This window comes from Perca fluviatilis, chromosome 16 (assembly GCF_010015445.1).
Source record: "Perca fluviatilis chromosome 16, GENO_Pfluv_1.0, whole genome shotgun sequence".
Classification (NCBI taxonomy): domain Eukaryota; kingdom Metazoa; phylum Chordata; class Actinopteri; order Perciformes; family Percidae; genus Perca; species Perca fluviatilis.
Window position 1 is genome coordinate 23,510,925 of NC_053127.1, and position 19,063 is coordinate 23,529,987.

Below are 19,063 nucleotides of genomic sequence, written 5' to 3' on the forward strand. Positions count from 1 at the left end.
TCGACATGGATGTGATGTCACACTCGAGCTACTAGTCGCGATTACAAGACAAAAAGAACGCACCATTATCATGAGAATCCTGGCCAAAAGGGTTCCGTCGTTGCCCAGCATGGCGCGACATGTAGGCTACTTTAACATAATTATACTTATTCAATGGCTCCCAATTTTTGTTGTAAGTTAAACAATCGAATGAAGAGAACGGACATGATGAACTTGAAAAATTAGAAATTTAAGTTATTAAACACAATGGATAGGATCCCCCCAAAGCAGCCATATTTAACACATACTGCTGTGACTGCTTCTAATAATTTTCTCTTTTCTGAGATGCATATGGCCCAATCTGATGTATGAAACAACGACTTTGCCATTAAATTCAAGATTGAAATGCATTTTCCTAATTTTATGTGTCAGGGGTTTTCACACAATACATTTTCACTTAATAATTGATTAAGCAAGTCACGATGCACAAAACAAAATATTTATTTTAAAAAACATGGCACAATGAATCTAGACAATGTCCCTTCGAACCATCTACCTTTAACAAGAATTTCTAATAAGTCATAGTAAGAATAATAAGGCTTTTTATTCAGAGTTACAGCACAGGTTCTCCACAGTAGACATAGCAAATGCGGGGAAACTTTTCCAGACTTTATCAGATATGTTTTGCAGTGTGATACATGGACAATTCTTATGAGCCCATGAACGATTGACAACTTTAGCACATTACGTGTAAATAAAATCAGTTTATCAGTTAAGGAACCTTCTATATTGCTATGTATGAATCCAGGTCTACACAGTGCATGTGGCTCCATGTAGTACATAATGCCGTTGTAGTTTTGATTTGAAAGGTTCTTCGCTGCAACAGAAATAACTTCCTCGGCATGGTGGTGAATCACCTTCAGATACTTTCCTTCAAATACACTTTGACCTGAAGTCTGGACCTGCTTAAACTTACACTGTTGTCTTTTATACCACAAAACAAATACCAATTGTACTTGATGATGATGATTTAAAACATCACTTTTTTTTAAACTAGACCTGATCCAACCATTTAATGTATACATCCAAATAACTTACACTAAGATGAAGAACTTAGAACGAAGTTGTAAGTTTGAATGAAAACCCTCAGCTGCCCAACTAGTGTTCACAAAGATAAGGCTGAGCTGTGAACATGAACCCAGACAGATTTGTTGTTAAATCTCTGTTATAAAAGCCCTGCTAACTCAACCTTGAATCTGAGCCTGGGACTCAATGAGCAAGATTGCTCAGCCTTATAGACAGCATGAGGCACAGTGACCCTTGCTAAGGTTTCTTTAGAGCAAAAGGTTTTGTTTGTTTTTTAAATTGGGACATATTTTTTGCTCTGCCCAGGAAATGGAAAGTCAGGCGCCCGGTTGAAGTGTCCTGTTAAGAAGATCCACACTGTGCCAATGATAAAGAGGAGCATGGCAGCCCAGAAACACACCTTGTCGATCATCTTCCCAATCAGTACCCAGCTTTCAATTTCCTGTATTTGGAAATAAAGAATATAGATTAAAGAACTAAGATAACAGTAGTCGAAAAAATATATCAATAAACATATAGAAAAAAGAATTGCAATCACTTACACGTTGGCTAGGCAGATAAAGCTTAAAGTAACACTCACAGATCCAATGTTATTTTGTTGTTTCGTACTCTCAGCAATAAAGTTGCAGGCATCCACACATTGCTTGATCTCGGGCGCAGCTTGAGCCAAACTCTTATACAGGTTGGCTGTGCTGCTGACATCCATATTATCCACTAGGGGGAAGGAGACACTGACAGTCAGAAAACAGTATGCCAGAGCATTACCTGAGGCAGACACAGGCATCTTTGATGGTGATGAGGCAATAATAAAGGTGTTAAATAACATACAATACCCGTGTAATGCACAAATATGTGGCTAAAATAAGGAATATGAATAAATGTTCCAAATGATTCAAACTACACAGAAAACTACTTTGTAACATGATATTTACACAAAAAACGATGTGTTCAGAAATCAGACTGGGACGTAATGGCTGGTCAGATTTTAGAGCTGCGTCATAGTTTTAAAAGTAGACGTCTTACCAATCGATCGCGTGAGACCATGCCTCTCTCTTTGTTTGTCAAACATCATTTCACTGCGAGGTTGTTTCAGTACATATTCCTCTGCTCTCTGCATGAGGCCAAAGGAGCTGCGCCGTCGTTCCCTCACTCCGTTTACCTCCGTTGTCACCTCACTGTCATCCACCAGTGGGGACATGCCAAGGAAGCGGGGTACCATTTCCAGGAACAACTGCATGAGGCAGAGAAGATAACAGTTCACACACAATTGAAACACTTGAATAGACATTTTACTCAACTGCATAGGATATACTTACATGTTTGATGGTATGGGACATGGTATGAGTGTTGGGGCTGCGCAGGGAGAAGTTTAGCACCACAATTTGATTAGTGGCAATGAGAGTAGTGACAGACATAACAAAGATCAGGTACCTGAGGAAGACAAAGAGAATATCTGTGTTGGAGAGGAGACTCAAACTATGGATTGAAGAAAACAAATCCCAGCAGAGGTCAGCAGAGAACACACACTGACTCACTTGCCAATGAGAGGGACAGAAAGAGATGTCTCAGGGATCTTCTGAGCAATAAGAAAAAGGAAGACAGTCTGAGCCAGCAAGACAGAGATGGACACAGTCAACTTTTGTCCCCCGGCTGTGAAGGAGACAATAGAGACATATGAGACAGGAGGACCACACCAAATCAAAAAAAATATATACCAGCTTTGGGACCCAATACTTTCAGTACATTCTCTGTGTTCAGGCACTTTATTTGCAGCAAATAATGCTACGTATCATTATTTCAAAAAGGCTTTTAATATACTACAGTACAGTAGTTACACCATCTGGATTTAGTTGATAAGTATAAGACAATACACTGAAAACAAATCTGCAAAGGCACACCAGTGTTTTCTTAAGACTTTTTCTGACAGAATATTCTTACCTACTATACTTACTTCATTGTATTGCTTATTACAAAGCATGTGAAGAGCTATTTCTAAATTATGGTCTTTTTTATTATGGCCAGTATATAAGAGTAACTAGAATTAATTATTATTTTGTTTTATGTCCAAGGTACTGTCATGGTTGTAGGCGACACAGGGAATAGACATTACAGGTACAACACTTTACTGACCTTGTGCAGGTAGGAAGTAGGCCAGCACAACTAGCGAGGAGATCAAGGAGCAGGGCAGGATGATGTTGATGATGTAGAAGAGGGGTTTCCTTTGGATGATCAGATTGAATGTGATCTCCTGATACTCTAGGTCATCTGGGGAATACCGTGTGTTGATCCTCTTCCTGGCTGGACGATGGACGATGGCCCACTCGCCATTCTCTGAGGGGTGAAAACATATTAAGCTGGAGATCAATTGTGTGCTTTAAATTTATTTGTATTGAATGTGGATGCGCTGTACCTGTGAAAGCCTCAGGGTCAATGTCCACCCACTCAATAGTCTCGCCTTTTTCTCCAACAGCCAAGATGAGGTCCATTTCATTGGCACTGTACGTCTGGGACCTAGGGGTCAAGGCAGTTAGGATAGAATAGAACAGTAGATTGTTGTTACCCAGAGTAACTTTTATGAGCATGCACGTAGCCTTTTATTTGGTTTTCACAATTGATTTAACCTATCCAGGCTCCACCTTGGCACCCTGAGACAGCCCGTTAGAGGGTGAAGTACGCTCGAAATAAAACTAATAAATCATATATATATATATATATATATGTGTATGTATACACATTTTTGGAAAAATACAATTGTACCACACCTGAATGCTAGCGTGCAGTTCTGATAATCAAATGGGAAGTAGGTGATCTCAATGGCACAAGTGCTGCGATAGATAGCAGGAGGCAACCAGTACATCCAACCATTGCTGCTGATCAACACATTTGCGTAGTAAGCCACATCGAACTTGCCATCAATGCTGCAGAAATTGAAGATAAAGAACAGAAACAGTTGACAACAGACTTGATTTATGATGGCACTGCGGGCAGGGAAAATGCAGGATTTCACTCCTCTTTGTTACTGCCTTACTTGTTCTCAAGGACAATGTCAGGAAGCCAAACAATATTGTATGGGACACGAATAATATCAATGCCGTAATAGTTAGACGCGTTCCAGGAGAGGCGATAATCGGTCCATTGCTGTAGATGACATTTGAGAGAAAGGTCACCAGCATGATTGAAAACTAGCCACAACTGAGCGCTGAATAAATGGGAAGGACTGAGGCTTGCCAGGATTTGTACAAACAACAAAAACACAAGTATGAAGAAAGAGGAAACTCACAATCTCAATCCACACATTAGTCGTAAGAGTCTCCTCCTTTTCATTCTGTGGTAGAAGTGAAGAAGCAGAATGACTATTTGAGCTTTAAGTGTTACTACACCAGTGACCTAACAGCCATTATTGTGCTCTGTGGGAATGATGGTGAACAGCTTTTCTTAGAGTTGTGTACATCTTACCAGGGAGATAAGGTTAGTGAGGGTGAGCTTGATCTGAACTTCCAGCTTGTCTTCAGGATGAACCACCGGGCGAATATTCTTGTTGTAGCCTTTGAACAAGTCACCGATCAGCTTGGACTCCTCATTACACTGCACTGCATGAAAAAAATAGATGAGAAATGGAGTGAGTTCATGTGCATATGTGTCGGAATTACTGTGTTTGATTAATATTTCATGACATAGAGAGAAACATCTGAAATAGTGGTCAGTCTGCAAGATAAACTAAGTTTAAGGGTCAGTTAATTTAAATCCACCTCAGTACTCAAATATTAAAATTAACACACTGTGATCATACATTGTCATTACCTTCCAATTCTGCCCATAGCTTTTTCAATAGTTTCTTTTGACATAATTATAGAAAATGATATTGACAATGAGTATAAAACATTGTGTAGATGCAAAATATGCTTAGAAGCACATGTACTGCAGGTTTAAACATGTAAAATAGCATGTGTCTCTCCTCAGAGAAGATATAACAACGCATAATAGGCACAAACAGAGTTTTAAGATGACTTGATTAACTGAAAACCAACCGTTACCTCATTTTACACACTTTTCTAATAAATACCCAGTGGTACACCATTAACAACTGCCAGGGACGTGCACAGGTACAGGCACAGGTTTGCCCTTATTGGCTGAGTTACCTCTCTGGATAAAAAACCTAAATAAACTTTCTCTTTATTTATTTTTCATTTACTTTTTTTTGCTGTTGTGGCAGTCCATCATTAGTAATGTTGAGTACGTTTAAAAAGTTGTTATCATTTTAAATATGTTTTAGTCTGCAGGCTGTTCAGCTGAAATTATTAAAGTAATTAAAAGTGTTAAACCCCTTAAAGGTGCACTATGCGTTCCTGCATGGTTTCAGCGCGATTTCATTTTTATCTCAAATCGTAGGCATCTGTCCTTGATCCGCTAGCTGCCTGCCCCCTGAATACACTGTGAAAAAGCCCGGTCTCTGGAGACATCACAGGGGGCTTGAACGTCAAACAAACACTAGGGGGACAGGATAGGCACCAAAATAAAACAAACACGTTCCAGCCAATCACCGACAAGATGGTTGGGGGAGGGTGGGGGTTAGTTACAGTTAGTCAGTTAGTCATGACAGTTACGGAAACATGGGGGGAGAGGCGAGCTTGCTCTGTTTTCTTTGAAATTTACTTGGAACGTCAACATAAGTAACGTCATGCAGGAACGCATAGTGCACCTTTTACATATACAGAATAACATCAGGAAGAGAGATGATTAATATTAAAGAGACTGTCCTTCCCCGAGAAACTTTCCCAGAGGTCTTTTGTGCAATTACGACCTGGCCATGCCCTCTAGTGGCCGTAGTAGTTATGACGGGAGTAAACCAGGAAGTAAGGTGGCGAACTGGCTGCACTAGTGTTCAGTTGTCTTAGTGCGTTTTTAGCAGCATAAAATACAGTATACTGTATACGTTACGTAATTCTGATTCTAATCATTCTATTCAAGATGAGGCCCTACCGCAAGGCTCCAAACCAGAGAGTGAGGAAGAGCATGCGGTGCATTACGCAACAAATCAGAAAGCTAGGCTACATAATGACAGCTACATCTCTAATACATTAGAGAGTTACTATAAAAGAGCCATGACAGTAAAAGTGTGATAAGGAGAAAGATAGATGCGGTGCACAATAGTATTATTAACTTATTCAGAATTATATTATAATGTTTCATTTGGAGACAGCTCCATCTTCAAAGTTCCTGCTGAGCTTGCACATACCTTTGTAGTGTGATAAGGAGGATCTTGCACACAGCAATAACAAGGTTTTTCATTTTTTATTTAAGACATTCTCTTAATTCTTAATTGTATTTACTAGATGGTGAGCCAAATGAGTGAGAGTATGAAGAAAAACAGACACAATCAGGAATCGAGGATAAAGTGACAATATCATTTTCATTGATATGAGGGTGGGGGGGTTAGAGCAATAGCAGGTTTATACTTGTATTTTGGGTTTCTACTAGAACATGTTTACATGATTTAATGTTCAAAAAACACATTATTTTTCTTACACTGTCTGTCTGATTATACATGTATTCAACCTCTGTCTAAAATGCTCCATTTTAGAGCCTGTCTCTTTAAGCCCCCCTCTGCTCTGATTGGTCAGTGTTTCCGGGTCTTCCGCATCTGCACTTTCGTCATTGCAGACCGGGACCCGTCTATGATGGCACTGTAGCGGCACAATATTTTGCTGTGTGGGAGCGCATGTGTTGAGACCAACCTCAGGACAAAGAGATGTATGAAGAGTCTAGAGACTAGAAGCCATGCTCCAGTCGCACTTAATGGCAATGGTATCACTCTGTACTCCTCAGCTACACTATGTTTCAGTATAAACTTCAAGAGAGACTAAAAAAAGAGTAAAGCAGAGGTTATTTCCAACACATTGCCTCTTCCCTCCCAGCTGTCACTATCCATCGCTCCGATTACACAGCTGCTGGGAAACTCTAAACTAGGATTTTAAGTCACACTCAGGCCATCTACAATAATCATAAATACCACCATTAGGCAAAGAAGGTGACAGTAACACATACTGCAAAGCAGTAAAGATGTCATCCACCGTGATCGATTCATATCCGGGTCTGCCTGGTCCATTCAGGCACAAAGATGTCACATAGTTTTGAGCTGTAATCTTAAAGCTTTAGTGCGCAACGTTTTGATATTAATGAACGTCTGTTACATTCAAGCCATTGCCAAATGAGTTTGTTGTTGCTACAAAGCTAATTAAGATTTTCAGCTCCACACAACTGTCTCTATATTTCTTAGTCTAGCTGTGTTTAGAAGATTGTGGCATCCGGTGACTTTCCCGCGCAGATACGCGAGTGAAGCTAATTACCTATTCTGAAGAGTCCACCATGTTTTCTTAATCCTCTGTGTCCTAATCGGTGCTCCTTGGCTACTAGCAACTGCGTAGAGGAGGGGGGGTAGCGGGCACGGAAGGCTTGTAGCATGTGGACGTGCCGACAGTTTTGTTGTCATTACTTACAATTCCTCATGGGTCAACAGAAACTACACACTATAGCTTTAACTCTCCCATGAGGCAATATGTGTAGTAGGCAGTGATGCAATGACAGTGGCGATATGTCTCACCTCGCAAGGGTTTGCCAGTTGTTAATTATTTATATTGCTAAATATTATACTTGACACAAGGATGGGAAAAGTTTCATTGCTATATGTTTCATCAAAATCCACAACACTGTAGCATCCCTTTAGGCTAATATCCCTTTGAGTTTGTAAACATAATACTTCCTCCAATTTCATCATGGAGGAAAACATATCTAACATCTTCCTAGGAATTGCGTAGAAAGTATAAAGATCTTAAAATATTTTTTGAAAATGGAGACAGAAAGTTGACAGTCTGGCCTAATAAAATAAACTATGAAAATCACTATAGGGCTTAGTAGATAGCAGCCTGTTTAATGATGGATGGCTGCAAAGACAACATCAAAGCATTGCTGGACAGTAAACAGTAAGTAGTGTCACTCTGACTCTTGAGTGAGAAACACACTGACTTTTAAAGTGTGCCATGTGAGTTGCACAGCATGTGATGTGATGTACTCACAGTTGTATTATCATGTGGATACAAAGTACAATTAATTTTTGTCATCTATGCTTTGACCTGGTCACTTCCTGCAGCTGCTCAAGATTGCTTATGAGAAACTAGAGGCAGAGCCTGCAAATGAATACTGAGGGGAGGTGGGGCTCAAAAAATGGTCAAATGGGTTTGAAATCTCACAACTTTGGCAGAGGAAATCGCAAGACAGCTCTAGCTGTTGGTGAGAAAATGTTTGTGATTTGGCTGAGCTGAAGCAGCATGACAGGTAAATATTACAACATCATTGTTTGACTGGGGTAAGGGTAAGGGCAAGCCAAGCTCACCCTAGTTGACTGTGTGCTGTTGTACAATGCACACTCCTAATCATGCATCAATTTTGAACATGAGAAGCAAAGGGATTTTAATTGAATCTAGCAAAAGGATAAAAGTGTTTGTTCAAGTTCCAGGAAGCATCACTTGCAGAAGGAGTTCAGCCCAGCATCTCAGGCCTGTTAGCAGTCAGTTGCATTACAGTCCACTACATCATAATCTGATCATCACACCTTGTTTAGGACCAAAGGAGAAGAGTTCATTCCTCATATCAGAACTAATATCACACCTTGATTGAGTTTTGACTCAGTATCAAGATTGTACAGCTGTTGCTCTAAGTGTATAGAGATCAAATGGCTGACAACAGCTTCAACCCAAGTGTATCTCCAGTTGTCCATCTGACAGTTTGACAATTTGATAAGTAAATTGCTATGACAGGGATTACATTTGTTAGCGTATCTGGAAGAGAGTCTGCAGTTTTTCTCCTGGATGTCCTCAGTCTTAGCTCCAGCATCATAGGTATGCTTATTGCTTTCTCAGGGAGGTTGAGCAGCGTGGGGACATCAATCCAAGGCACTCCAAACCTCACATTCCAGAAATGTGGTAACCATGTCAGACCAATAATATCAAAAGTCTACATTTAAGGATGAATCTTATCCATTCTGGCACTTTTTCACTGAGCTACTCCAGTGACCTCTGCCAAGGAGATGGACTCCAGGAGGATTTGCCCACAAGTGTTGAGAGCGACTCGTCATACATTTTCCCTTCTGAGTGGCCAAATGGATTTGCAGAATCATATGTTTTTAAACTTCCATCCCATCCAGTCTTTCACTACTGCAGCTGTAGCCTTTCTGGCCTGCTGTTACCCTCCTGTTGCAGAACCCCATCTGTGCCAAGCAGACTCCAGCACTGCTGCTCTCATGATAAACCACAGATGACTTTCTGCCTTACATGATGCTAACTTACTTTTTTGTGCTCATCTAAATTGATAAATTGCATTGACTATACTAAAAGTAAGAATTCAGCATAGGACAGGCTATGGAAAAGAGGATCCCTGTGGACATTAGTATCAATGGTTATGCATAAAAGTGCACTTACAGAGACAAAACCCCAACATGCTTTGTATATGATTTGCCTTGTATGCTAATTTTATGAAAGTCCTTCAAGCCTATAAATAAACAGAAGCAAACTTATATTCACTTTACAGCAGTATGTAAATTACTATATATTTTAGAAATACTGTTTGTATGCTAACAACAGAAGAAAAAATAATTCTGCTTCCAAAATTGGTTCAAATGTGTATCATCTATACAATTTGACAGTATATGAGTAGACATTTTTTTTTAGATTAGATTATTTTTAGGGGCTTTTCTGCCTTTAATGGACAGGACAGCTAGGTGAGAAAGGGGAAAGACATGCAGGAAATCGTCACAGGTTGGACTTGAATCCTGGACCTCTGCGTCAAGGCATAAACCTCTATGTAAATGTGCGCCTGCTCTACCAACTGAGCCAACCCCGCCACATGAGTAGAAGTTTTAAGATAGATAATAGAAACTTTTCTCTGGCATGCCAATCAATGTAGTAAGAGCTTTAGAGCTGTTTGTCTCTTTGAACACTGATCGTCTGCCTGCACATGACAGGCAGAGGGTTATTTTGATATATAAGAAGGCAGCCAGCCACTCGATGAGGATGTGCCAAAAGTTTGCCACCACGCCACTTACCCTGAACCATTGAAGTCCCGAGAATAGTTACAGCTCCAAAACATATCCAAAACCTGCATGCTGCCATCATGTTCCAAGACCACTTCACTGCACGGCACTGCACTATATTTAAATATTAAGTTTGAGAGAGAGAGAGTAAAGACAGAGAGGAAGAGCCCTAAATCCCCCCACAAACGGCCCTGACTGTCGCCCACTCCGGCTGTCGCTATCCATGGCTCAGATTACACAGCAGCTGAGAAGCACTATAAACCCGGACTTCAAGTCACACTGCGGTCACCCACAATAATCATCATGATCATTAGACAATAACTATCTGTGGTGATGCCAGTTATGTACATTAAAGCATTTCTTTAACAAATTGTAGGCAATAGTGAGACCTTATGCTGTTACAGATAAAAATAGTTTTACTTTGATATCTGTAACATATTGTAGGAGTATTGATTCTTTTGATGGGAAAATCACAAATGGCACATTTTCACAGTGATGCTGACTTTTCATTTGTCCTGCTTTTCTGTGTAACTTACTGTATTTCTTAATGAAATATGTGGCTATGTGTGTGCGTGTGTGTGTGTGGTTGAGTGTGTGTGTGTGTGTGTGTGTGTGTCAGACAAAGGAAAGAAAATAACAACAAAAAAACAGGGAGATACATAACACCCGTGGGTGCAGCAAGGTGTGCAGGCCTGCTCTCCCCCTGCTATGTGTCCAAGGTATTAATACATACAGCAGAGCCTTGCCACTTCAACAGCAGGACTCAAGTAGTGACATGTCTGCAGACCACAGTGTGAGGCGATGTTAGAGGGCTGGAAGCAGACAATGCTCATAAAAGTCATAAAACTCCATGGAGACAAAGACTGCATCAAGATAAGTTGGATAACTTTTTGGATTTCCAACAGAAGTTTACAAAGGTAACTCTAAAAAGTACAAACCAGACAATCAGCACGTTTTACTTATTTTAAATCCACGGACTAAATTTGCTTTTATAATTAGTACTGTGAGAAAAGTAGAATTAGTGTCACTCTGAAGCGACAAGGGCAACCGACTTTTGGAATGTGCAATGTGAGTTGCACAGTATGTGATGTACTTCTAAATATACAGTTAGGGAAACAGAGATGAGCTTCTTTAAGGTAACTAGAGCCTCCAGAAGGCAGATTATGTGTCTCACACTTAATTCAGTTCAGAGTTCAGAGACAGAAGAAGGGCTGGATCTGTCCGGCCACTGTTCACAGAGCAGATCTGCACTTTACTGCTGTAAAGTAATACAGTATTAAAACATTGGATGGGGTTGAATGAGGTACTTATCCATAGTCAGGGTATTACCTAGAGTAGATGGCGGTCGGCATGTTTCCAGTTTGGAGAAGGAAGCAGGAGTGCCTGCAGGGAAAGCTAAGCAATGTACGGCTGTAGACAGGGGCAGTAGCAAAACATATTTTATCCACCTAAAAAAAGGCCCATCTAAAAAATATCAACATTTGTTAAAGTGTACGCTATATTAAGATTATTTTTACTGCTTTACCTTGCCCTCCGACAGCCCTTTCTGACGGGGAACTGAAGCCATTATTTCCATCTATGCTCTCTTCAAAGCCACCAGATTCCTTTGACAAAAAATGTATTTTACATCGCAGAACATGGAAGTTGCTGGTCTACCGCTCGGTTAATTTGTTTGTGTTATTGTGTGACTTTGGTATTTTAAAGGGTCATTCATCGATTCATCAGCAAGTCCCAGCAAAGGGCTGTTTGAAGGCAAGGTAAAGCTCTAAAAATATTATTTAATACAGTGTACATTTAAACTGATATTGATTTTTTTAGGTGGCCTTTTTTTGGGTGGATAAAATATGTTTTGCTGCTGTCCCCGTCTACAGCCGTACACTGCTTAGCTTCCGTGCCAGTACTCCGTCCTGCTTCTCCAAACTGGAAACATGCTGACCGCGATCTACTGTAGGTAATACACTGACTATGGATGAATACCTCATACAACCCCAATTAAAAATATCTAAACTATCCCTTTAAGATAAAGGAACCTTCCAGCATGTTGACTTTAGGTTGGTGTTTCCCCACAACAACCAATCCGAGCGAAGTCCAGTGTTTGCTCTTTTAGCTTCTTCTATTGAAACCAAGAATTCTTTTTCAAATCCACCCGATTATATTCGGCAAGTCTTTAAAATAACTGACATGGAAGCCAGTCAGGGCAAAATGTCAGACAGGCGTGTAACTTCTTTTATAACAAGTGCTATAAAAATAGCCACATCCATGAAGCAGGGGGTTCAAACCATTGTAGAGTTAATGCGGTTGGACCAAGAGCTGTTTTTGAATATGCAATGACAAAATTTTTTAAATCGCTAATGCCTGCTGTGCATCCATGGATAGAGTTACAAAAACAGTAAACTCAGTCTTATAATATATGATTTACTCTCACAATGTAAACCTCTCTTGAGGGATTTACATTAAATGTTGAATGCTTGTTGCACATTAGAAGTTTAAAACTTCAGGGTTGTACCTCAGCCCATAAGCCACTAGAGGTCACACCCACAAGAACCGACAACAATCATGTTTTGTTTTTCTCTCTCTCCATTTGCTTTTGAACATCTGCACTGCACTATTGCCATTACATTCAATCATCCAGCTCTGGAAATCTCTGCTCTACTTAAATTTGTAAAATGTAAAAAAAAAAAAAAATTAAAATTTTAACAAACTGGATGAAATGTGGTTAAATGTTTTGACTCACCATGTGTGTTTCTCTAACTTTTGTGCTCAAGCTGGTGAAAATCAGTGTGATTTTATCTGACAGTGACAAAATACCTCTTTCCTGCTCTACTGAACCCCCATACATAAACATACCCCATACATCATACCATGTGCTTTAGTCTACTAGTACTGTGCACTTGTGCATCATGTCAAGAATAGACAGCTGACTGCTTCTTTAACCACGCAGACAAACACACATTTTTAAGGACTATATCTATATTTATATGAATGTTAATTTATCAGAACATTGAATCTGAGATCACTAGCGGTGTTGAGTCAAACAGTTCAAGTCTTCTTCATCACATGTTTTCACAGAGATCCACAGTCTCCCCATGTCACTTGCTGGGCTCAGATGGGCTCATTCATTGGTTGCACTGAGTGAAGCCCCATGACCGGCTCCTCCCTAACCAAGTAATTAATGCCCCTGCTTTTACTTTTTTCCCGCTCCTCTGCAGCAAAATACCATTGTATTGATAAGTCCCTCCTCACGAGTACACACGTGGTCTGGCTTGAGTGTGGTGTTCAGTGTCTGTTCACCTCCCCCCACAGCAGAGACAGCAAACCCAGTGATAGCGAGCAATCAGTGGGTTTCCTATGATTATCACTATCAGAGGTGATAATCAGGGGAACACCCTATATGTGCTACATCATTCCACCTGCGTTCCTGACATGTCTCAGACTTTAGACTTCCATAATCGGATGCAATTTCTAAATAATTAGCTTTTAGAAATCCAAAGTGATATAGAATATGAATCACATTTTGTAACGTATATGGTGACAAGGAAACATAAGATTAGATTTTTTTGTTGTTGTCCTAAATAGATTCATTTTGTTTGTCTCTATCATATCTAGAATTAGATTAGCATGAATGGACATATTTGTTCCTTTTGCAGTCTCAGCTAGGATAAGCTTGGTTATTCTTTGTTATTCATTGACAAACAGGGATTTGGTATCACATTGCTCTCTGTACAGCCACCAAAAGCAGATTATGGGAAAAACCCAATCTGCTCTGGAATTTATCGATCCAGAGGTTTAGTCTAGGTTGCAATAAAGATAAATATAAAGGGGGGAACACGTGTGTTTACATTGAGAGTGTCCTGAGATGTGTGTCATGTTATACTCTCATGTTTTCAGAAATGTGTGTCAGCACTGTTGTAATGTGTGGTGGTTGTGGTGGTGCTCCTAATTGTGTGTGTATGTGTGTGTGTGTATGAATGAGTTGTAGAGAGAGAGAAAGAAAGAGAGAGCGAGGAGAGAGGGAGGACGGAGGGTGGTGGTGGCGGTGGGAGGAGAGGAAAGGGAGCAAGTGTTTGCTCAAACTGACTAGGAATATAGCGCATGTATAGAAGATGAATCTGGAAGGAGGAAGGTTACTTATGGACAAGCTGCGTTGGCTCTGCATTATCAGCCAGTGACTGCACACTCGGCTGATCTCTGGACCCTCAGATTGAGCAACACTGCAAGAGACAGTCAGAAACAAAGGCAGGGTAGAGGAAAGACCTGAATCAAAGAAAGCCAAAGGAAACAAAAAAGAAAGCGCAACAACAGGCTTGGTTGTACCAGTGTGACGAGGGGAAAAGAAAAACTGTTGTAAAATAGAGTTAAACATTGATCGAGGCTCTGTGAGGTATAATGGTTGAGAGAACTTTTTATTTAAGGTTTTGGGGAGGAGTATGAAAGATTTGAGAGGACGGAGGGGGTCAGAGGCAGTGGTCCAGCAGGGTGTAATTGTGGTGACAGCCAGTGCAAGGGGACAAGGACTCATGTGAGACACAGAGGAATTAAAATATAGGGACACGGAGAAGGAACAGAGACGGACTGGCAGACCCAAAACTGGACTTCAGTATGGGTGTGAAGAGCAAGGCTGCTGCTGCTATCTTAGTCCTGCTGCTGTTCCTCGGCTCACTGTGGCTTCGTGAGTATGTGTGTGTGTGTGTGTGTGTGTCTTCTATGTTGCGCTAATAATCTATACAATCCCTCCCTTGTTTGAAATGCATACGCTCCAGATCAGGAATGTGTCACATGCAGTGGCTGAAGAATCAAGCATGGTGGTGGTCACACCACTTTTTGCTCACTCTTTATGCTCACAAATCATTTTAACAACATCACAGAAATATGTCTATGTGTGATTTGACATGTTATTGGAGTGTGAGATGACACAGTGACAGTATATTTGTTTATATGAACTCTTTTCAGCCACATCAGATGAACTATTGCCTAAATATAGACTTTTTTATACATGATGTTTCTGTAGACAAAGATTCTTGGGAAATAATGACATCTAAAGATATATGATGCAAAAACATCACCAAATTATTTGTATATTATGGTAGGCATCTTTGTCTATTTGAATAAGTGTGCAAACACATTTAAATGTATCTTAGTTTGGCTTAAAATTATAGCATGACAATATAAAGTAAAGCATACTAGAAAAAGAAAAAAGCATCCTTTTTTTTTTAGAAAACAATGGTTCCTTCTCATTTCAATCCAAATGTCAACAAAACATTCTATAAATATTAACTTTTATGGGGAAAGAAATCTGGTAAGCAGTGTAACAATGTTAAAACTGTGATCAAATGTGATCTTTTTCTCTAGCTTGGATTAAATTCAAAGATTTGAGGGACGTGAGTAAGATTCCAGAGTGCAAACTGAGCTGAAAGAAAAGTTTGGTTGAAAGCATAAACAGCCAGCTGTGCATCCTCATAGTAACTCAGTTAGGAAACTTACATTTAGATACAGCTCTTAGTTTGTAGTGACATTTTTGGCAACATCTACAGTAGGTCACTGTCAAGTTACAATTCCATCTTTTTTTGGACAGGCATGTAGAGAATTAGCTAGGGTCCAAACTTGATCCCAGCAACTTGTGCACATGATGTGTGCCGAGGAAGTCAGTGTTTGAGACAGTGAATTAAAATCACAGGGTTTGCTTTGTCACATGAGCTCAAAAAGGAGTAGAACTCAACATCACAACCTGCCGTCAAAAGAAAGTTATTTGCTGCCTTGTCTTTCTATCTGTCAATCTGCTTGTTTTTGTGCTATAACCTATAGTATGATCTAAAACATAAAACTGGAATTAATCAAGAATGTAAAAAAATAAAATAGTCAGCCCTTTTATAATCAATTTCTCATGTTAACAGCATAACAGATCTGTCACATGACAGTGATGCTTGTTAATGAGCCATTTTAAAACTATATGCTCTTATCTAATTTAAAGCGACTATAATTAATATTTTTATATTGATATCAAATGAAAATGTGAATACAATGTGACAATATAAAAGGGCTAACCCATAGTGATGAACCTACAGAGAATTAGCACCTAAATTTTCAGCTACCCTTTACTGAGGTTTTTAGAGAATTTTAGCTCACTGTTTAACTGCTCGGCCGCAAGTTAAATGTTTCAGTTTACTCTCACTGCTCCAATAACGGGGTTTCAGTCTTAGCAGGCAGCTGTTTTCTGTGAAAAAGCTCTAAAAACCCACTGTACTGCAGACAGACACAGTTAGCGACTAGCTTGTGAACACTTAGAAGCTAAAGAGCCAGATATTTTCAGCAGGAGCTGGTAGAGACCAAAAACAGAGCTAAAAGAGAGTAAATGTTCGACTTACATTCAACAAATGGCCAGAAACATGACTACAAATGAATGATAATGTTGCTCTGTAACTTCTGGATGTGTAAATAAGCAACTGTTTGCTAACATGTTTGCTAAAAACGAAAGCATATGTCAACATTGTGTTCACAACTTGTTTCTGCTGCCCCCAAGTGGCCCAAAAAAAGAAAATCAGTTATTGCAGGTTTAATGTGCAGAAATATTAAGTCCCATTGACTGATACAATTCATATGGAAATGAAAACCTATAAATATTTTTATTTTGATGTGTTAAATGCATCCATACAGCTCACAATGTCGATGTGTTTGTTGCAGTATTATCAGAAAAAAAATAAAAGTCTCTGTTTAATTGAGAAAGTCATTGCAAACAAACACTTACTGTGGCATTTTCTCTTATATCTCTTTAATGTCTCACTGCAGAGGGGGGTTTGGATTACCACTGGGATTCTTGCTTAAAAGGTTATAATCAGGTGAATACGGTAAGAGCACATGAAGAATATTAAGCAGTTCCTCACTTATTACATTTCCTCCATACAGTTAATTTTGTGAAGCAGATGGCTAATTTGAATGCGCTGAATTACATCCGCTTTCTCTCTTTCTTTGTCCCCTGTCAATCGCCCCCACACTCACACACCTCCCATCCCCCACTGTCAGCTTCACCAGTTGTACAACAGCAGTGGGGTCGATGGCGCTGAGGGCCCACAGCTCTTGGAGAGCTGCCCTGGTCAGACCTTCCAGGTGTCACTGCTGCTCTCCCACCTGCTGGCTGCACCGGCCTACACCTCTGACGTGCTGCTGCAGCCGTATCTGTCCAGCTGGGACGAGCTTGTGAGGTAAAACCATCAGATAAAGCAGGAGACATGAATTAATTTACAGCCACTTAAGAATGAAGTTATTTATGGTTTATGACATTATCTGGACTCTGTAAGATGATTCATCCTGTTCTGTGGTACTCCTCCAGGTTTATGGAAGCTCTGGGCCCGATGGTGGGACTGATATCTAAAGAGATAGAAAGCAAGACCTCTATAATCCGCCAACTGGCCCTGTTGGCAGAAGGGAACCCTGAAGCAGAGCTGGGCCCAGATATACACTCAATAAACAGTGTGAGTGTAGAAGCTGGGACAAAGAATAATAAGGAGGCCTCACAGCACACTGGTGGTTACCACTCTGTACGCTCCATGATCTGGGTAGAGCTGAACCGAGGACTGGTGGACTTCTACCACCAGACGGACTCTGGATGCCGGACTCTGCTGCGTCTGCATCGTGCTCTGCTTTGGCTGAAGCTCTTCCTGGAGAAGCTGGCTGAGACACCGGTGGCCGGCCGGCTGAGGAGCCCTTCAGAGCTGTGCCGCGAGGCCTACAAGAGCACCCTGGCCAACCACCACACCTGGTTCGTCCGCAGGGCCGCCGAGCTGGCCTTCATTGCAATGCCAGAGCGGGGTTTCTTTTTCAAGCTGGTGTGTGTGCAGAGCCAGGAGGAGCTGAGCACAGCGCTCAACAGAGTGGTTCAGGCCATTGGAGAAGTTTATGATAGGACTCAGAAAGCCCTGGAAGAAAATGGCATGCTGGACTTGCCGTAGAAAAGGGGGCTATCAGACTTGACCATATTTCCACTGTCCTCATGATCTCCTGGGCATCACACATAAACTTCTAGCTACAAACGTGGCGTAACCTTCTCAAGGTAACATGAATGGACTTTTTCACACGTGCCAAATTTTTCCTCCCTACCAAAGTGCTGTGTCAACAATCACTCGATACCGAAAATCTGCTTTTGGTTTATACATTCCTTATCAAATTTTATGAGTTCATGTTGATAATGCATCTAGGATGGCAAAACACATACTGTGAATTATTTAAGCAGGTGCAGACAATAAGATGAACACTAAGGCAACCCATTGCAACAACCCTGCAGCATTTGTTAAGCTTCTAATGTTCATGACACACATGGGGAGATGATTTTGTAATGGATTGCATCAGATTGTACAGTTCATGCTGTTGTGCCTACACCCGCCCATATGTGATTTTTTTTTTTTTACATTCAAAATTCTATTGAAAATGACTGCTGTCTTAATTGTCTTAATTGTAGTAAATGTAGTAAATGTTTGGTGATTTAGTATGCTACCTCAAAACTGGCTAGTTCTAGATGCCTTGTAGCCTTTAAATCTGGGACCAATCCATCCTGATTAAAGAGGTATTACATTATAAATAAACATGCTCTGAACAAAGAACAATAAGTTGCTTCACAGGAACAGTGGTGTGAGGTTGGATAATTAATTTCTCTGGTTTATGTAGTAATTTGTTATATCATGTTCGGAATGATTGAAGAGAGAATCCAGTAGCCTATTTTCTGATGTAGTCTGGTCCAGTAATGTGATAAAGTTGACATTTAAATGCCACTGAACTGTGTAATGTTATCCACCATCCAGCAGAGGTTCCAGTGCTCTGCTGCAGACTAATCTTCACTTTCCTAACATCACGGTAGATATAATCTGCTCTGTGTGACACTCTTACCTGGACACATTTGAACCCATATACACAGGTTTTTGAATC

General features: G+C 40.4%; 2 protein-coding genes across 2 annotated transcripts; one reads left to right on the plus strand and one right to left on the minus strand.

The window, feature by feature from the left end:
- Positions 1-464: 464 nt before the first annotated feature.
- On the minus strand, positions 465-10,368 carry chrne (cholinergic receptor, nicotinic, epsilon). The gene is made up of 12 exons (XM_039826493.1): positions 10,163-10,368; positions 4,522-4,655; positions 4,346-4,390; positions 4,094-4,203; positions 3,828-3,983; positions 3,476-3,576; positions 3,196-3,396; positions 2,601-2,715; positions 2,382-2,496; positions 2,089-2,296; positions 1,646-1,779; positions 465-1,507 (listed from the first exon to the last, which is right to left on the minus strand). The coding sequence occupies exons 1-12, from the start codon at positions 10,230-10,232 to the stop codon at positions 1,340-1,342; spliced, it is 1,557 nt and encodes a 518-aa protein (XP_039682427.1). The 5' UTR covers positions 10,233-10,368; the 3' UTR covers positions 465-1,339.
- A 3,826-nt stretch (positions 10,369-14,194) lies between these two features.
- gltpd2b (glycolipid transfer protein domain containing 2b) lies at positions 14,195-18,909 on the plus strand. The gene is made up of 4 exons (XM_039777344.1): positions 14,195-14,819; positions 16,934-16,992; positions 17,168-17,346; positions 17,475-18,909. The coding sequence occupies exons 1-4, from the start codon at positions 14,750-14,752 to the stop codon at positions 18,091-18,093; spliced, it is 927 nt and encodes a 308-aa protein (XP_039633278.1). The 5' UTR covers positions 14,195-14,749; the 3' UTR covers positions 18,094-18,909.
- The last annotated feature ends 154 nt before the right edge of the window (positions 18,910-19,063 follow it).

Bases quoted from the DNA above. Each gene is read 5' to 3' on its own strand.
- chrne (XM_039826493.1), bottom strand. From the start codon at position 10,232: ATGATGGCAGCATGCAGGTTTTGGATATGTTTTGGAGCTGTAACTATT. The intron at 4,204-4,345 runs GTGAGTTTCCTC...TGTCATCTACAG, and splicing joins CTAATGTGTGGATTGAGATT to CAATGGACCGATTATCGCCT. The intron at 1,780-2,088 runs GTAAGACGTCTA...CCTTCCCCCTAG, and splicing joins TGGTCTCACGCGATCGATTG to TGGATAATATGGATGTCAGC.
- gltpd2b (XM_039777344.1), top strand. From the start codon at position 14,750: ATGGGTGTGAAGAGCAAGGCTGCTGCTGCTATCTTAGTCCTGCTGCTG. The intron at 14,820-16,933 runs GTGAGTATGTGT...GTCTCACTGCAG, and splicing joins CCTCGGCTCACTGTGGCTTC to AGGGGGGTTTGGATTACCAC. The intron at 16,993-17,167 runs GTAAGAGCACAT...CCCCACTGTCAG, and splicing joins GTTATAATCAGGTGAATACG to CTTCACCAGTTGTACAACAG.